The 20208-nt window shown below is 41.1% G+C and overlaps 1 protein-coding gene across 3 annotated transcripts in view; it reads left to right on the top strand.

Annotated features, from left to right (window-relative positions):
- The window catches only part of SYCP1 (synaptonemal complex protein 1), a 433751-nt gene that overhangs the window by 338495 nt on the left and 75048 nt on the right, over positions 1 to 20208 (top strand). For all 3 annotated transcript variants that reach the window (XM_075850715.1, XM_075850716.1, XM_075850717.1), the window contains exons 22-23: positions 2608 to 2670; positions 18286 to 18348. In XM_075850715.1, coding sequence (XP_075706830.1) covers positions 2608 to 2670; positions 18286 to 18348 — 126 coding nt within the window. The remainder of the gene's footprint in view (positions 1 to 2607; positions 2671 to 18285; positions 18349 to 20208) is intronic.

The following is a 20208-nucleotide window of genomic DNA, read 5'->3' as shown; positions in this document are numbered from 1 at the left end:
CATGGCAGAAGGCCCATAATGTGAACTCCTGCGAATTACTCCATCCTGCATATCACTTCTTTCTTAGTAGGTTGTTACAAGGTCTCGGAAAAAGAGGAAGCCCAAAATTAGTCCTTGTAAATCCTCAGCCGTGGCAGAGAACCTAAATGGCTTGCTCGCTCTGATCAATAGCAGGGATCTGCCTCTGGAACTGCTCTGGCGCAGGCCAGAGGTCAGCAGCCTCCTCTGCAGTGGCTCCAGACACTGTACCTGATCTAATGCAACAATTCTCTCATCCGCTTCTAGCGGCCATCACTGCGAGGACTACCTCCCTGCCTGGAAAATAGATGAGGTAAATGTGGACTTGGGTCTGCTGCGCTAGAACTTATACAATTTGAAAGACCGGGTGCGCGAGACTGAAACTTGTATATCATTAATGGAAAATCTGGTCACTGCTATTCCAGACCGTATGTCCGTTCTGGAGTGTAAAGTGGATTTCTGGCAGTAAAGTGTGAAAATCTTAAAAACCGGGCCCATAGAAACAACATGTGCATAATATGTGCACTAAGGGCTCAAGCTCTGCTGAGTTACTGGAGAAATAGTTTAGTGACCATTTTACGGATTCACCCTTCTCCACTGCCTGTGCTGTCGAGCGGTCACATAGAGTCCCTGCCAGGGTGCCTGTTCCGGGGGCTCCCCCCGAGACCTCTGCTTGCAAGGATTCTGAGTTTGAAGGATAGGCACTTGATCCTGCGAATGGCAAGGGACAAGCCAGAAATTCGCCATGACAATGCCAACATTGTGCTGTTACCTGACTTTTCAGCTGAATTACAGAAGAAGAGAGCCTTGTTTGTGTCTGTGAAGTGGCGTCTACAGGATTTCAACATTGTCTATTCCATAGCATATCCTGCTCGGCTGCGTGTTGTGGACGGAGACAGAGTAGTTTTCTTCACTGACCTGAGAGAGACTGATGAGTGGATTTCTAAAAAGTCCAGGTCTCGGAATCGCCCCGTGTGAAATTATCCTTGGTTCGTCTGAAGGGGTGACGTGATGTAGTCGGGGTTCCTCCCGCTGGATTCTGGACAATTGCGTCATCGTGAAGTATACAGGAAAGACTCTGGACCTATCCGCTAAGTATCTTTGTATCGTACTGTAGATCTCTCTGATAGGGCACTTTTTAGTGGTCTTTGACTCATTACCTTAACCCCCCCCCCCTGCTAAAACATACTTGGCACTCAGTGCCTTGGACTCATTTCTATTCTGTTAAACGTCGTTCTATCGTAACCTCCTTTATTCTGGTCACACTTGGGCTTCTTTCATAGATGGTTCTGAGTTTTTTCCTCCCCTTTTTTCCCCTCTCCTCTTATTTTGATTCCTGTGCTATCCAATGCTCATCAGCACAGGCATCCTGAGTATTGAGCCATCTAAATTTTTATATTTGGGGCTAGAACATTTATTCCTATTAGTGTGTTACATTATTACATGTTTAACAGTTTTTCTTTCTATAGAGCATACTGAGTATTATTAGTTTTGTATCAAGTGTGCGCTGTGGTCACGAAATATGTTACAGTGCCTTTCAGAGCAGTTTAGTATGGGGCCCGGCTCACCGTGGTGGCGTCTAGACTTGGGTTGGTGTCCCTGTTATCCATTATATTGGGTTGCCATATTTTCAGTTCATTGTCTTAATATACACCAAGGCTGATTTGGGGATTATGTTGTGGAATGTCTGGGGGACCTTAGTAAACGCATAGTAGTATTCTCACATGTTAGGAAATTTATAGCAATTGACATGTCGATCGCTGATAGGTGGCAAGTAAATTGCGGCCTTCAATCGCGGAAGTTCAATCATTACTGAAGAATAAAGTTTATTCTGCAGTACTGACTGAACACTATCCTGGTTGCCATGGTGCCAGGTGCATCACCCGTTTCCATAAAATCCTGCAGCGCACTGCTGAAGAAGATATGGAACGGGAGTTGGGTAAGTATTGGATTCCTCCCCTCTTTGGTAAACTTAATTTTGGGAGTACTATGGGGAACACTATTACTAATATAGGCACCCTAGAGGAGCATTAGTACAATTGAAGGCACTAAGGAGGCACTGTTACTAATGGGGCACTGTGGGGGAGCACTATTACTCATTGGAGAACTTTGGATGAGTATTATTGCAATTGAAGGCACTTTTACTATTGAGGGCAATATGGAGCACAACTAATAAGGCCAGAGTGGGGGAGCACTATTACTAATGGGGCCCTGTTGGGTGCACTGTTACTAATGCTATATTCTGTTGCGCTAAATTTAATTTAAAAAGTAATATCTATCCGGGGAACATGTCTTTTAAGACCCTAGCAAAACCCCTGATAACTTACACATCATCCCCCCCCCCCCCCGTGGTCCTGTCACAACTCAGTACCAAGTAGATCATAAGACCTTACCAAATTACAACAGTAGATCTCCACTTCGCTAAGGTTGCCCATCCCTGGTCTACATACAAGATTTTTCAGCTGATACAGATATAATTGTCGCAGAAAAACCTTCAATGTTTAGCAAAGTATACATGAAATATTGTTATCTGTTTCCTGATCATATTTACTATATCCCATATAATATAAATTTCTATTTACTTTTCAGTTGAGCACACTGAAGAAACAAGTTGAAAATAAAAATAAGACAATTGAAGAGCTACAACAGGAAGTATGCATATTTAACCTTTGCTACTGTCTAAAAATATATTTTTATCAACACTCTGCTTAGATCTACATTTTTGTAGTCTATTTCTTTTTACTGTATGGGACCCAAAAATGTTTGGTAGTGGATATCAAAACAAATCACATTGATAGCAATGGTATTCCATTTTGCACATTATTTTCTCTAAATGTATCCATTGTAATAAGCAATATTTTGATGTTTAGCCCCAAAAAATTTAATCGCCCCATCTTTGTTTACCTTGTGACTGAGATAATGGATAGCATAGATGGAAACCATGGATTGAATATTTGTCAATTGTCTATTTTAGCCATAATTTCATCCATGTTTTTTTACATTGAACATAATGGGACGCAAATGGAAAATCTAATCCTATGGTCTATGGTTGATAACTGTATTCATTAATCACACCTGTTTTTTACTATTTGTCTCCTTCTGCTAAACAGAAAACAAACGCAAGAATAAAAAAAAATAGGTGTACACAATATAAGTAAATATATGTTTTTATATAATTCTAAAACAATAATTGATTCATGCATAATTTTCAAATATTTCCAGTATATATATTTATTACTTTACATAGAGTTACGTAGTTATTTGGTTGGAAGCCCCAGCTGCTTGTTAAATGGGTTATCTCTGATGCGCCCAATGGCGGATCATCATAGGGCGTTTTGGACGGCCGAACGAGGCTCCCGGGTGACCCATGGCCGCTTAAATTACAAAAGTAGTTTTGGCGCGTTTTTGCCGCAATTTTGCTGCAAATCGTGTCAAAAACTGTGACTAAACTGCATTGTGTATGTCCTGCAAAAGGACCTTTAGGCTGGGGTCACACTGAGTTTTTTGCAGGCGGAAAATCTGACTTAACATTCCATTTGGAATTTTGAGGCAGATTTTGCTCTGCCTGCACGCCGATTTTCACGGCCATTGAGCGCCTTGGGCAAAATACGCCACGAAATACGCTTCCTCTGCCTCCCATTGATGTCATTGGGAGGTCTGAGACGTAAACGCCCGAAGATAGGGCATGTCGCTTCTTTTTCCCGCGAGACTGTTTTTCCGTGGGAGGCATTTTTGGCCATTTTTGGACGCGGTTTCCGCATCAAAAAACTCAGTGTGAACTGGCCCTTAGACATATGGTCACATGACCTTATATCTGAAGTTCTTACTACTGCTTAGAGTCCTGCTGGTCTCATGACTGCATGACCTTGACCAGCAGCAAAATTCGACAGAGAAGACTGAGGTGAGCTGCTATGTAAGTATAAGGGGATGGATTTGTTTAAGGGGTCTGTATTTAGGGGGACTATATTTAGGGGGCCTTGTTTGGGGACTGTACTTAGGGGGTTTGGTGTCTGTCTTAGTTTAAGGGGTCTGGGGGTCTGTATTTAACCCGTTAGTGACCGCCAATACGCCTTTTCACGGCGGCCACTAACGGGCTTTATTCTGATGCATATGCCTTTTTACGGCGCTGCATCAGGATAAAGTAAACAGAGCAGGAGACGTCAAATCTCCCTGCTCTCAGCTGCCAGAGGCAGCTGAGGGCTGGGGGCGTCCCTGCTCTGCCGGGTGAGAGCGATATTCGTATCGATCTCACCCGTTTAACCCCTCAGATGCGGTGCGCAATAGCGTGCACCGCATCTGAGTGGTTTTGGAGAGAGGGAGGGAGCTCCCTCTTTCTCCCACCGACACCCGGCGATACGATCGCCGAGTGTGTGTGTCTCCAATGGCAGCCGGGGGCTTAATAAAGGCCCCCAGGTCTGCCTGGAGCGAATGCCTGCTAGATCATGCCGAGGCATGACCTAGCAGATGCCTGTCCGTTTTAAACAGACAAGCAGTAATACTTCAATACAAAAGATTTGCAGTGTATTATAATAGCAATCAGAGAATTACATATTAAAGTCCCCTAGTGGGACTAGTAAAAAAGTTAAAAAAAAGTTTAATAAAGTTAATTTAAAAAAAAAATTGAAAAAAATGAAAAACCCAGCTTTTCCCCTTACAAAATGCTTTACTATTAAAAAAGTAAAAAAATTACACATATTTGGTATCACTGCGTCCGTAATGACCCCGACTATACATTTTTTTATAAAAAACTATGGAAAAATTGCTGTTTTCTGTGAATCCTGACTTAAAAAAAATTGGATAAAAAGTGATCAAAAAGTCGCATCTACTCCAAAATGGTACCAATAAAAACTACAAGTCTTACCGCAAAAAAAAGCCCTCATACAACCGCATCGGCGAAAAAATTAAACCGTTACGGCTCTTCAAATATGGAGACACAAAAACAAATAATTTTGAAAAAAAAGCGTTTTTACTGTGTAAAAGTAGTAAAACATACAAAAACTATACAAATTTGGTATCGTTGCAATCGTAACAACCCGTTGAATAAAGTTATTGTGTTATTTATGTCACACAGTAAACGGCGTAGATTTAAGACGCGAAAAAAAGTGGCAAAATTTCCGTTTTTTTTTATTCCCCCCCCAAAAAAAGTTAATAAAAGTTAATCAGTAAATAATATGTCCCCCAAAATGGTGCTATTAAAAAATACAACTTGTCCCGCAAAAAACAAGACCTTATACAGCTATGTCGACGCAAAAATAAAAAGGTTATAGCTCTTGGAATGCGACGATGGAAAAACGTAAAAAATGGCTTGGTCATTAATGTTTAAAATAGGCTGGTCATTAAGGGGTTAAGGGGTCTGGTCTGGGGTCTGTTAGTTTAAGGGGTTTAGGGTCTGTATATTTAGGGGTCTGTGTTAGTTTAAGGGGTCTGGGGTCTATTAGTTTGAGGTCTGGGGTCTGTATTTAGGGGGTCTGGTCTGGGCTCTGTATCTAGGGGGTCTAGTCTGGGGTCTGTATTCGTTTATGGGGTCTATTTAGGGGGCCTTTTTTAGGGTCTTTATTAGTTTAGGGGTCTGGGGTCATTATTAGTGTAGGGGGTCAGGTCTGGGGTCTGTATTTAGGCGCTCTGTTTTACTTTGAGGTCTGGGGTCTGTATTTAGGGGGTCTGGTCTGGGGTCTTTATTTAGGGGTCTGGTCTGGGTCTGTATTAGTTTATGGGGGTCTGTATTTAGGGGTCTGTATTCATTTAGGGGTCTTTGTTTACGGGTCTGTATTAGTTTAGGGGGTCTGGTCTGGGGTCTGTATTAAGGGAGTCAGGTCTGGGGTCATTATTAGTGTATGGGGTCTGGTCTGGGGTCTATTTAGGAGTCTGGTCTGAGGTCTGTATTTATTTAGGGTGCTTGTTCTGGGGTCTGTATTTTTTAGGGGGGTCTGGTCTGGGGACTGCAATGGTTTAGAAGGTCTAGCTCTGTATGTATTCTATGATCTAGTCTGGGGTCCAAATTTATTAGTCTGAGTAAAAGGAGTTGTTCAGGCACATCGATAGGTCATTAGTATAAATTAACCCCTTCAATGTAGTGGTCAATTTTGTCCGCCGCATTTTAGTGGTTGACAGAGGAAGGGGGCTCCCTCTGTACGCCCCCCCCAGGAGAGTTTGCGGGTGCCGATGGTTGCTATGGCAACCAGGAAGCCTAGCAACGGCAGGACCTAATAGGCTTAACTGTCAGTTGAAAAATGACAGTAAGGCTGGGTTCACACGAGCACATTAACGTCCGTAATGTGCGGACCGAACTCAGTGCAGGGAGCCGGGCTCCTAGCATCATAGTTATGTACGATGCTAGGAGTCCCTGCCTCTCCGTGGAACTACTGTCCCGTACTCAAAACATGATTACAAGGTACCCTTGTCTTCAGGTTTGGGATTTTATTAACTCAAAGTTACGTCCTTCAAGACGGAGTCAAAATTAGAGGAGATAGGTTCCTGGCATTCCTCACCCGACAACACGGTCCGGCATAGACCTAGTGGCTTAACCACATAACAGCTTCATAGGTAAAAAGCCGGGTTTAGCATATACAGCATGAAGTCCGCTCCAGAGCAGATAAGGAGACTGTCAGAATCACGATATACTGCAATACATTAGTATTGCCGTGTATCATGCAAGCGATTCAACGATCGCTGGTTCAAGTCCCCTACGGGGGACTAATAAAAAAAAGTAAAAAACAGGTAACTAGAGATTTCTATAATGTTCCAAAATATTAAAAGTTAAAAAAAAAACCTTTTCCCATTTTTTTCCTAAAGCAATGTTAAAAACAATTAGTTAACATAACTGGTGTTGCCGTTTCTGTAAAAGTTCAAACATATATCACATATTGCGTTATTTAACCCGCTCGGTGAACGAGGTAAAAAAAAATATATATAAAACATGCAAATTGCTGTTTTTTTGTCACCTTCACTCTCCAAGAAAAAGGAATAAATAGTGATCAAAAAGTCACCATTTTTTTTTAGCAAATAGTTTTATTTTTTTTAAAGTGGTAAAATGTAAAACAAAACATATAAATTTAGTGTCGCCGTAATTGTGTCAACCTGTAGAATAAGGTCAATATGTAGTTTTTACCACCTGATAAAGACAAAACCACCAAAAAATTGTGTAATCGCTGGTTTTTTTGCCCATTTCACCCCACAAATAAGTTTTTTTGCAGATTGCCAGTACATTATGCGGTACAATAAATGGTGCCATGAAAAACTACAACTTGTCCCACAAAAAACAAGACCTCATATGGCTATGTCGACGAAGAAATAGAAAAGTTATGGAACGCGGGGAGGAGAAAATGAAAATTAAAAAAATCAAATTGGCCTGGTCTTTAACCCCTTCCCTCTCCTTAGGTCATGGTAGCTGTATCGTTCGCGCTCCATGACCTAATAGTACGTCTCGGGAGTAACGGCCGTTTCGACCGTCCTTCCGACACATACAGGAGCTGTGACAGCTGCTGTCTCGTACAGAAGCTGTCACAGCTCCTACAGCGGGGACCGATCGCTGTGTCCCCGCTGATTAACCCCTTAAAAGCCGCGTTCAATAGAGATCGCGGCTTTTTAGGGGTTAAGCTACCATCGCCGGCCTGCTACTCGATAACGGCCGGCGATGGTTACTATGGCAACCGGACACCAAACAATGCCGTCCGGCTATGCCATCGACGGAAGCCTAGTTGGTACTGACAAAGTCAGGACCCACTATGCTTGCTGTCAGTGAGTAGCTGACAGTTCTAATACACTGCACTACGCATGTAGTGCAGTGTATTAGAATAGCGATCAGGGCCTCCTGCCCTCAAGTCCCCTAGTGGGACAAAGTAATAAAGTAAAAAAAAAGTTTAAAAAAGATGTGTGAAAATAAAAGTTTTAAAAGTAATAAAAGTAAAAATCCCCCTTTTTCTCCTATCAGTCCTTTATTATTAATAAAAATAGATAAATAAACAAATAAACTATACATAATTTGTATCGCCGCGTCCGTAACGGGCTGAACTACAAAATTATTTCGTTATTTATCCCGCACGGTGAACGCCGTTAAAGAAAATAATAATAAACCGTACCACAATCACAATTGTTTGGTCACTTCACCTCCCAAAAAATGGAATAAAAAGAGATCAAAAAGTCGCATGTACCTAAAAATGGTACTGATCGAAACTACAGTTCATTACGCAAAAAATAAGTCCTCGCACGGCTTTATTGATGGAAAAAGAAAAAAGTTTTATTTTATTGTGCAAACGCCATAAGACATAAAAAAACTATAAACATCTGGTATCGCCGTAATCGTATCGCCCCGCAGAATAAAGTAAATTTGTCATTTATAGCGCACGGTGAACGCTGTAAAAAAAAATCGAATAAAAAAACAATAGTAGAATTGTTGTTTTTTAGTCACCACGCCACCTAAAAAAAGAATACAAAACTGATCAAAAAGTCGCATGCACCCCAAGAAAACTACAATGGATTCCTCAAGGGGTCTAGTTTCCAAAATGGGGTCACTTTTGGGGGGTTTCCACTGTTTTGGCACTAGAAGACCTCTTCAAACCGGACACGGTGCCTAATAAAAAAGAGGCCTCAAAATCCACTAGGTGGTCCTTTGCTTCGGAGGCCGGTGCTTCAATCCAGTACCACACTAGGGCCACATGTGGGATATTTCTCTAAACTGCAGAATCTGGGCAATAAGTATTGAGTTGCGCTTCTCTGGTAAAACCTTTTGTGTTTTAGAAAAAAATGGCATAAAAAGGATTTTCTGACAAAAATAAATATGTAAATTTCACCTCTACTTTGCTCTAAATTCCTGTGAAACACCTAAAGAGTTCATAAACTTTCTAAATGCTGTTGTGAATACTTTGAGGGGTCCAGTTTCTAAAATGGGGTGTATGATGGGGGTGTCTAATATATGGGCCCCTCAAAGCAACTTCAGAACTGAACTGGAACCTAAAAAAAAATAAAAATGAGGCAATACTTCGCTTCTCCTAATGAGCATTGCCTACTCCAACATGATCCAAGTTTTGACTGTTTGTATAAACGGAGACCCCTATTAGACCGTTTCAGTGCCCGGTTTTCCCAAGCATTCACCCCCGAGAAGTGTATTTCTATTAATGAGTCCTTGGTACATTTCAAAATGATTTGTTTTTGTGTCTCCATATTTGAAGAGCCATAACGTTTTTATTTTTTCGCCATGCAATTGTAGGAGGGCTCTTTTTTTGCGGAACGACTTGAAGTTTTTATCGGTACCATTTTGGAGTATATGCGACTTTTTGATCACTTTTTATCACATTGTTTTAAGGCTGGCTTCAAAGAAAACAGCAATTTTTGCAGGTTTTTTTATTTTATTTTTTACGACGTTCACTGTGCGGGTTAAATGATGAAATAAGTTTATAGTTGGGGTCGTTACGGACGTGGCGATACCAAATATGTGTAACTTTTTTACTTTATTTTGTTTGTTAATAATAAAGCAGTGTGTAAGGGCGGAAAAGTGGGTTTTTCTTTTTTTTTTCACTTTTTATTAAACTTTTTTTTCATTTTTTTTACTTGTCCCGCTGGGGGATTTCACTATGCAATTATCCGATCGCATTTTTAATACACTGCAATACTTCATTATAGTATTGCAGTGTATTATGCCTGTCCGTGTAAAATGGACAGGACCTAGCAGGCATTCACTACAGGCAGACCTGGGGGCCTTTATTAGGCTGCCATCGGAGACACAGACACTCACTGATCTTATCACCGGGTGACGGTGGGATGAGAGGGAGCTCCCTCCCTCTCTCCAAAACCACTCAGATGTGGCACATGCTATTGGGCGCCGCATCTGAGGGGTTAAACAGGTGAGATCGATACTAATATCGATCTCACACATCCGAGCAGGGACGCCCCCAGCCCTCGGCTACCTTTGGCAGCTGAGAGCAGGGAGATTTGACAGCTCCCTGCTCTGTTTATTTATTCAGCTGCAGTGACGTAAAAAGTCTATTGCATCGGAATAAAGCCCATTAGTGACCGACGTAAAAACACTATGGGGCGGTCACTAATGGTTTAAGGGGTTAAATATATGTGACAGTCACTATAGATCTATCCACTGTTTTTGCTATTATGAATTTATGTTGGTGCGTGTTCCATATCCTTACAGCTCTGACAGAATTATTATTATTTTCTGTATATAACGACATCAACTTCTGTAGAGCTTTACATAGCATAATATTGTGGTAACTCATTGTAACAATAACAAAAGACAGTGGGTTACAGACAGTTTTTACAAGATACATTAGGTAGATTTTCTTTATTTTTCTTTAACCCCTTAAGGACGCAGCCTAGTTTGGGCCTTAAGGCTCAGAGCCCATTTTTGAAATCTGACATATTTCACTTTATGTGGTAATAACGTCGGAATGCTTAAACCTATCCAAGCGATTCTGAGATTGTTTTCTCGTGACACATTGGGCTTCATGTTCGTGGTAAAATTTGGTCAATATATTCAGTGTTTATTGGTGAAAAATTGCAAAATTTAGAGAAAATTTTGAAAAAAAAGCATTTTTCTGAATTTAAATGTATCTGCTTGTAAAACAGACGGTTATACCACCCAAAATAGTTAGGGTATGTGCACACACACTAATTACGTCCGTAATTGACGGACGTATTTCGGCCGCAAGTCCCGGACCGAACACTAGGAGTCCCTGCCTCGCTGCAGGACAACTGTCCCGTACTGTAATCATGTTTTCAGTACGGGACAGTAGTTCCACGGAGAGGCAGGGACTCCTAGCATCGTACATAAGTATGATGCTAGGAGCCCGGCTCCCGGCACTGTGTTCGGTCCACTACTTGCGGCCCAAATACGTCCGTCAATTACGGACGTAATTAGTGTGTGTGCACATACCCTTACTAGTTCACATCTCCCATATGTCTACTTTAGATTGGCATCGTTTTTTGAACATTTATTTTATTTTTCTTGGACGTTACAAGGCTTAGAACATAAACAGCAATTTCTCATATTTTTAAGAAAATTTCAAAAGCCTTTTTTTTAAGGTACCTGTTCAGTTCTGAAGTGGCTTTGAGGGGCCTATGTATTATAAACCCTGATAAAACACCCCATTTTAAAAACTAGACCCCTCAAAGTATTCAAAACAGCATTTAGAAAGTTTTTTAACCCTTCAGGCATTTCACAAGAATTAAAGCAAAGTGGAGGTGAAATTTGCAAATTTCATTTTTCTTGCTGAATTTCAATTTTATTCCATTTTTTTTTCTGTAACACAGAAGGTTTTACCAGAGAAACACTACTAAATATGTATTGTCCAGATTCTGCAGATCCTGCAGTTTTTAGAAATGTCCCACATGTGTCTCTAGTGCGCTCGTTTTTTGCAGGACAAGTTGTATTTTTTAATAGCAACATTTTGGAGTACATATTATTTATTGATTAACATTTATTAACTTTTTTTTGAGGGGGGGGATAGAAAAAAACTGAAATTGCGCCACTCTTTTTTGCGTCCTAAATCTACGCCGTTTAATTTGCATAGATTTTGTATGTTTTACTACTTTTACACAGTAAAAACGCTTTTTTTCAAAATATTATTTGTTTTTGTGTCTCCATATTTGAAGAGCCATAACTTTTTTATTGTTCTGCCGATGCAGTTGTATGAGGGCTTTTTTTTTGCGGGACGACTTGTAGTTTGTATTGGTTTCATTTTGAAGTAGATGCGACTTTTTGATCACTTTTTATCAAATTTTTTTAAGTCAGGATTCACAGAAAACAACAATTTTTCCATTGTTTTTTATTTTATTTTTTATGGCGTTCACCGTGCGTCTTAAATAATGTAATAGCTTTATAGTCGGGGTCGTTACGGACAAAATATGTGTAACTTTTTTGCTTTTTATTTATTTATTTTTTTAATAGTAAAGCAGTTTGTAAGTGGAAAACGTGGGTTTTTCATTTTTTTTTTCCACTTTTTTTAAATTAACTTTATTAATCTTTTTTTTACTAGTCCCACTATCGGACTTTAATATGCGATTCTCCGATCACTGTTATAATACACCGCAATACGTTTGTATTGCAGTGTATTACTGTCTGTCCCTTTAAAACGGACAGGCATCTGCTAAGGACATGCCATAGCAGGCATTCACTTCAGGCAGACCTGGTGGCCTTTATTAGGCCCCCGGCTGCCATCGGAGACACAGACACTGGACGATCTTATCGCCGGGTGTCAGTGGGATGAGAGGGAGCTCCCTCCCTCTCAACCAAAAATCACTCAGAAGCGCCGCATCTGAGAGGTTAAACGGGTGAGATCGATACTTATATCGATCTCACCTGTTCGAGCAGGGATGCCCTCAGCTACCTCTGGTTTATTTATTCTGATGCAGGCCTATGCATCGGAATAAAGCCCGTTAGTGGCCGCCGTGAAACGGCGTATTGGCCGTCACTAACGGGTTAACTGTACTTATTGAAATCGACAATTAGCCCAATGTGTGGGGGGGAGTCCAGATTATTATTAATCTCAAGGTTTTATGTATTCTGGCTGTGATTCGTAATGTATCTTTACCCCGGGTGCTGCTGCACCTTGCTACTTTTTCTCCGCAACTTCAGCCCCTTAAAAAAGAGCATAGCACACTGTTAGTGACCAATGGCACTTGTGGTTGGAGGGAGGTTGAGCAGCTACTAAGGAAACGTTCTTAAAGTATGTTTTTAAATAATCAGACTGTGTCATTACAATCCAACCGGAGGATGGAGGGCCCTCACCTAGAAAAAGAGGAAAGCAGAGTCAAGGGAGGAAACAAAGTATTAACCTCTGTAAAGTGCGGTAGCTGAATAATGCAGGAGCAAATATAATGGTGGTAGCACTTGTCACGGTGTGTGGGTATGTGGACCCACTAGGCCGCACCGCCGTAGCAGGGAGGCAGCTGGCCAAAGAACAGGGAACCCCAGCAATACAAAGTCCCGCACAAGGTTACCTGGACAGTCCAGATAGTGGCCGTAGCTCTGGCATGGATGGAGATGGGTGCAGCAGGCAACCCCAGATGTGGCAAATGACAGCAGGTGCCGCAGGTTGCGCCAGACGTGGCGAATCCCTCTGGACGTGGCAGATGACACAGGACATGGCGGATGACACAGGTGCAGTAGACACGACTCCAACTAGTAGGCACAGAAACAAGAATACAGCACGGGATACAGGAACAGGTAACAGGGCACGGGTAACAACTGGAATGAGAAACACTAAGGGACCATTTGCAAGACAGACTTGGGAATTACTAACAACGCTCAGGCAAAGATCAGAAGGGCTGGGGCCTTCTTATAGTCCAGGAAATCTTGTGTGTTGATGATGATGATTTCCTTCATGTACGCGCGCTGGCCCTTTAAGAGAGGGCACGAGCGTGCAAGCGCACCCTACGGGACACAGCGGACCGGAGCGTAAGTGAGCTGTGGCAGAGATGGGGACCAGCGCTCACAGATCCATGGCTTCGGTTGTCAGGAGGTGAGTAGACCCGACGGCCCGTGGCCATGGACGCTATAGCACCAAAGCAAATAGTGAAGCCCTGCTTGTGCAATTTATGTTAGTACTATTCTATAACTGTAAAAAGGATATTATTTGGGAACTGCAGTCTTTATACGATCGCTGTATTAAAAAAAATTACTTGGCAGGTCTTTGATGGGACTATTTATTGTATTTATAGCATTGCAGTATATGATGTTTATGGTTTATGGTTACTGTATAGAGTTATTAATTGCATAATATATGGTATTATGTGGCACTATGGTAGCATTATTTGGGAATCACGAGATTATTATTTGAGCACTCTTAGGCTGGGTTCACACGACCTATTTTCAGGCGGAAACTAGGCGGTTTACGCCTCAAATTACGCCTGAAAACACGGCTCAAATACGTACTGTGCGACGACCTGTAATTTTACGCATCACTGTCAAAAGACGGCGCGTAAAATAACAGCGTCGTCAAAGAAGTGCAGGACACTTCTTGGGACGTAATTTGAGCCGTTTTTCATTGACTTCAATGAAGAACAGCTCCAAATTACAGCCGTAATTGACGCCTCGCAAAACGCGAGTACGAGCAGTTACGTCTGAAATGCAGGAGCTGTTTTCTTCTGAAAACAGCTCCGTAATTTCAGCCGTAATTGTCGTTATCGTGTGCACATACCCTTATGGTGGTATTAATAATTGTATTGTGGTATTACTCAACACAGTATGGTGAAATAATTTCATCACTCTTTGGTGGTATTTGTAGTAATTTGGTACAAGAGTAACCCAATAGGAATACTGGGCCAGGTATCCCGGAAAGTACTCTGCCTACTATTGCCTGCATCATGAGTTGGCTGCTATAGTACTTTCCACCTGCAAAGTGTATTCCCACACATGCATCAACCCTTATCCCTGCAGACACCCTTGGCCTTACAGACAGTGTGGGGAAGATTTACAAAGCGCCAGAATTCTTGCTCAAAATGCCCCAAAAAACTGGTGTACAGGCCATGTACCAAATTTATTATATGTTTAGACACTTTTTACACCTCACTCCAGAAAATGGAGAGTGGCTAAGAGGATTTGGTAAATGCAGCAGATTTATTAATGGCGTGCGCGATTCTTTCGACGCAAAATATTAATGTAAATTATGCCAGCCATGACGTTGCATAAGGAAAAGGAAGTTTATAACATGTCTAGAAAAATGTGCCACTGATAAATTTATATTACACCATAAACAAAAAAGAAATAAGGCCCTAATAGGTGACAGGTAAATTTTAATTGAATACTACAATTTGCTTATTGGCAACAAACACTTTTTTTCCCCCCTGTACTACACTTGATTAGCTAAACTTATTTATTAGTAGTCTTAAACTTCTAAAAGGCTTATCCTTTATTAAAGGCAGTTTGTTTATACTTTGAAACCACTAGATTCTCTGGGATTAGAGAACTCGCATAGAAATAGAACAGTACAATCTCTACTGGCCAGCAGTAGAAAGTATATTCAGCAGCGAGCGCTTTGAAGGTGGTGGGGAGCATCTGCAGATCGTTACCCCAGTGTTAAAAACACTCGAAATGTAGTGTCATTAAAAAACACTTAAAGCCCTTACGACATGTTTCGCCGAGATTTCGTCCTCATGGGTATTTGGGGCAATGATAGCGGATGAGCTAAGTTTGAGGTATATATAACCTTGTATTACGTCACTTGGGGAGGATTCCCTACTAAGAAGCAATCAGAGGATTCGGTTCAGTCAAGCCCCTTGATTTTCTGATTGACATGGGGTGTAGCCAATATATGCTCCTAAAGGTAAGCCAATCATTAGATTGAGTCTGAGCATCATGCTCAGTAGGTGCTACCTCATACGGAGACTAAGTATGGGCTTTTATGTATTGCGCACATGCCAGGACTTACTCATTGAGTGCATTATTTCTCAAACGAGATTGAGGGTATTGAAATGCTACTTCCTATAGAGAGTGTGGACTTTAACACAATGCGCGTCAAACATTACTTAGTCTCCAGGCGCATGATTTCCAAAACAAGATAGACAGTACTGGGAGACCAAGTAGCGATTTTCTAACAATGTGCATGAATCGAGAATTAGTCCTTTTCTTGGAACATTTTTAACGGTGGTAAGTACCAGAGTTGCAGTATTGCGCAAACGCCCGCATTTAAGGACCTCTTACAGGGCCCGATATGGGTCACGGAAACGAGTGCGATCAATGCGGCAGCTCGTCGTTTGTCTGCTTTACATCAAAGACAGAAAACAACCTGCAACAATTCCCCTTTCAACCCCTGGTTTAAAACATGTCTACATCCATATAAAACATATATTGTATAAAATATACAAAATACAGAGCACTATTCATGTCACATAGAGCAAGAGAATTCACTGAACCCTAACCCAGTGCAAGACAATTAAGGCACATATTATAACCATCAATCCATGTGCTTCCAGAAAACCTTGAACTAATTATAGAAGAGAAAATCTACCTTGTGCAGTTCTCCATGTCCCCCAAATGTTTTAAAAATTCTCCAAAGCATTACTGTTTTTATATACACCGTGTTCTAGACGTATTAAATTATGAATCCTATGCAGCAGTTACCTAAGAGGGGGAAGCAGTAGGATCAAGCCAGCGGGAAGCTATAATTTTCCTAGCTCGATACAAAATATGCATAAGTGCGAATTTAATGTAATCATCTTCCAGGATGTCTGCAACACATACAAGGACACAGACCACAGGTGTCAGTAGAATCTGAGTCTGGAATACTGATTGGACATGCGATAGAATATCATTCCGGTATCGAACCAATGCTACACGTGTCCAAAACATGTCAGCAAGAGCAAGACCAAAATGAGGCACAATGGTGATCTGTGTATTAAATATAATTGTGAAAGACGATAGGCCTCACTGCTGGACAGTTGAGGTATAGATAAACTATTAAAATCCCATTGATCAGTGGATATCTTCCCTATGTCTTGTTCCTATTTATCTATTATGGTAAGTGGGTACATTTCTAGAATTTTCTAGTTTGATAATGAAAGCTTATACTGAAGTGATATGACACCCGGCGTCCCTCCTTGACGGTTGATGTTGAAAGCTCTTTAGTATATTGTCTGTACGAAGTTGCGCAACAAGGTGCACTTTCGCTTTTTCCCAGAGGCTAAAGTCCATAAGTTTGAAAAATTCTCGAAGCTTTAGGTTCTGCCAAATCAGGGTGATCTTAAGCATTTGTTTAGCCTTTACGCAAGTTTTGACCATAAGACAAAACTTGGCCACTACCCACAGAAATGCAGATTTTGCAAGGGGTAAGAGCGCATGGCCACCAGCCTGAGCAGTAAGAAACCTACCCACGGATCCCATGGTGGTATTCGCACCCCATCCCCTAAAATTTTGCAGTTGAGTTGCAAGAAAGTAAACCCATAGGTTAGGAGTTGCAAGACCACCCTCCAATTTTCTAAATTTTAATGTCTCATATCGAGTTCTGGGTATTCTGAATTAAGTATCTACTGCTGGCCAGCAGAGATTGAACTGTTCTATTCCTATACAGATTCTCGTGGTTTTTAACGTGTAGGCTAAGTGCCTTTAATAAAGGTTACACCTTTCAGAATTTTAAGGCTACTAATAAAAAAGTTAACTAATCAAGTGTAGTAGAGCAGAAAATAGGGTTTCTTGACAAACAAATTGTAGCAGTCAACTCTGATAAATTTAGCGTAGTTTCTGACTGGTGTAGTTTTATCCTAACTTTTAGGGTATGTTCACACGAGGGCGTCCGTAACGGCTGAAATTACGGGGATGTTTCAGCCTGAAAACATCCCCGTAATTTCAGCCATACCAGCATGTGCAGGCGCTTGAACGCCGCGTCCATTACGGACGTAATTGGCGCTGCTATTCATTGTAGTCAATGAATAACGGCTCCAATTATGGCCAAAGAAGTGGCAGGTCACTTCTTTGACGCGGGCGTCTATTTACGCGCCGTCATTTGACAGCGGCGCGTAAATTACGCCTCGTGTGAACAGACAAACGTCTGTCCATTGCTTTCAATGGGCAGATGTTTGTCAGCGCTATTGAGGCGCTATTTTCGGACGTAATTCGGGGCAAAAACGCCCGAATTACGTCCGTAATTAGTGCGTGTGAACATACCCTAAGAGATTAATAAATCTCCCCCTGTATGTATGTTTAAATGTAAAGTGCTGGGGGTGAGGGGCACACATTTTCTCAGCTGCCCATGTAGTCCTTCTTTTGTGTGGATTTCACCCTATGCATTTCAAAAGGTGAATATCCACATCAAATTTGCAACACAATTGACAAGCTGCGGGTTAGAAAATCCAGTATCTTTAATTCCACACAGATTTGTAACCGTTTTTTTAAAACACCAATCACATGTATTGTACTGTAAATTGCTGCAGATTTTTCCGCACTATAAATTTGCAGCAATTCCACACTATCTAAATTGCCCCCTATCCACCTATAGTTAAAGTATATACCCAAATGCCTGTTTTGTGAAGGTGAATTACATGGGAATTTGGAATACTAAATAAATAGGCACACACAATTGTGTATAAAAAGCTATAGATTATTTTCCAATCTAGAGATATGGTGACACAAATATATATATGAAGCATAAAAATAACAATAATAGAAGTGTTGACAAGTTCATGCACCTAAACCATGATAATAAACTAAAAGACTTCTATTTTTGAAAATGCATAGAAATGCAAAATGTTTTAGAAATACATACATCAATTATTTGGAATACGGCATGGAAGATAAAACCGCAATAACAGCATTTTTTCTTTTGGTAGAACAAGTCTTTAAAAAAGAAAATGAAGGAAGGGTGCAAGCAATGTAGTGTTCTTGAAGCTGAGGTATGTTTTGTCCATATGTCGCTGTTATGGTATAAAATTCTCAGTAACCCATGTTATAAAGGATTTTTACATTAATTGAATAGCATTATTTGGATTTTTTTTCTGTTATTCAAAGGTGTTTTCCCACCAAAAGCATTTCATGGCATATATATATATTCGAAATGGGCTGCAGCACTCAGTAAATTGTCTCCTTTGTCTTTCTTCAGGAAAAAGAGCCACTCTCAACCAACACACTGTTACATACCTCTCCCTGCTCTAGCACCTCTCCTCCGTGTCTTGCCAACATATTTTCCCCATTTCCGTTTCAACCAGGTGCTCATCGATAATGTCACCGGCCTGAGCATCTGGTTGTCATTGCCTTAGTGTCAGTTCCTGTTTTTTGTTCCGTGACTCTAGCCTATATATATATACACTACCGTTCAAAAGTTTGGGGTCACCCAGACAATTTTGTGTTTTCCATGAAAACTCACACTTATATTTATCAAATGAGTTGCAAAATGACTAGAAAATATAGTCAAGACATTGACAAGGTTAGAAATAATGATTTTTATTTGAAATAATAATTTTCTTCTTCAAACTTTGCTTTCGTCAAAGAATGCTCCATTTGCAGCAATTACAGCATTGCAGACCTTTGGCATTCTAGCTGTTAATTTACTGAGGTAATCGGGAGAAATTTCACCCCATGCTTCCAGAATGCCCTTCCACAAGTTGGATTGGCTTGATGGGCACTTCTTGTGTACCATACGGTCAAGCTGCTCCCACAACAGCTCTATGGGGTTGAGATCTGGTGACTGCGCTGGCCACTCCATTACAGATAGAATACCGGCTGCCTGCTTCTTCCCTAAATAGTTCTTGCATAATTTGGAGGTGTGCTTTGGGTCATTGTCCTGTTGTAGGATGAAATTGACTCCAATCAAGCGCTGTCCACAGGGTATGGCATGGCGTTGCAAAATGGAGTGATAGCCTTCCTTATTCAAAATCCCTTTTACCTTGTACAAATCTCCCACTTTACCAGCACCAAAGCAACCCCAGACCATCACATTACCTCCACCATGCTTGACAGATGGCGTCAGGCACTCTTCCAGCATATTTTCAGTTGTTCTGCGTCTCACAAATGTTCTTCTGTGTGATCCAAACACCTCAAACTTCGATTCGTCTGTCCATAACACTTTTTTTCAATCTTCCTCTGTCCAATGTCTGTGTGCTTTTGCCCATATTAATCTTTTCCTTTTATTAGCCAGTCTCAGATATGGCTTTTTCTTTGCCACTCTGCCCTGAAGGCCAGCATCCCGGAGTCGCCTCTTCACTGTAGACGTTGAGACTGGCGTTTTGCGGGTACTCTTTAATGAAGCTGCCAGTTCAGGACCTGTTAGGCGTCTATTTCTCAAACTAGAGACTCTAATGTACTTGTCTTGTTGCTCAGTTGTGCAGCGGGGCCTCCCACTTCTCTTTCTACTCTGGTTAGAGCCTGTGTGTGCTGTCCTCTGAAGGGAGTAGTACACACCGTTGTAGGAAATCTTCAGTTTCTTGGCAATTTCTCGCATGGAATAGCCTTCATTTCTAAGAACAAGAATAGACTGTCGAGTTTCACATGAAAGCTCTCTTTTTCTAGCCATTTTGAGAGTTTAATCGAACCCACAAATGTAATGCTCCAGATTCTCAACTAGCTCAAAGGAAGGTCAGTTTTATAGCTCCTCTAAACAGCAAAACTGTTTACAGCGGTGCTAACATAATTGCACAAGGGTTTTCAAGTGTTTTCTAATCATCCATTAGCCTTCTAAACAGTTAGCAAACACAATGTACCATTAGAACACGGGAGTGATGGTTGCTGGAAATGGGCCTCTATACACCTATGTAGAT

This window comes from Rhinoderma darwinii, chromosome 2 (genome assembly GCF_050947455.1).
Source record: "Rhinoderma darwinii isolate aRhiDar2 chromosome 2, aRhiDar2.hap1, whole genome shotgun sequence".
In the NCBI taxonomy this organism is placed as follows: domain Eukaryota; kingdom Metazoa; phylum Chordata; class Amphibia; order Anura; family Rhinodermatidae; genus Rhinoderma; species Rhinoderma darwinii.
The sequence above is the reverse complement of the archived record's forward strand: the minus strand, read 5'-3'. Positions and strand labels throughout refer to the sequence as shown.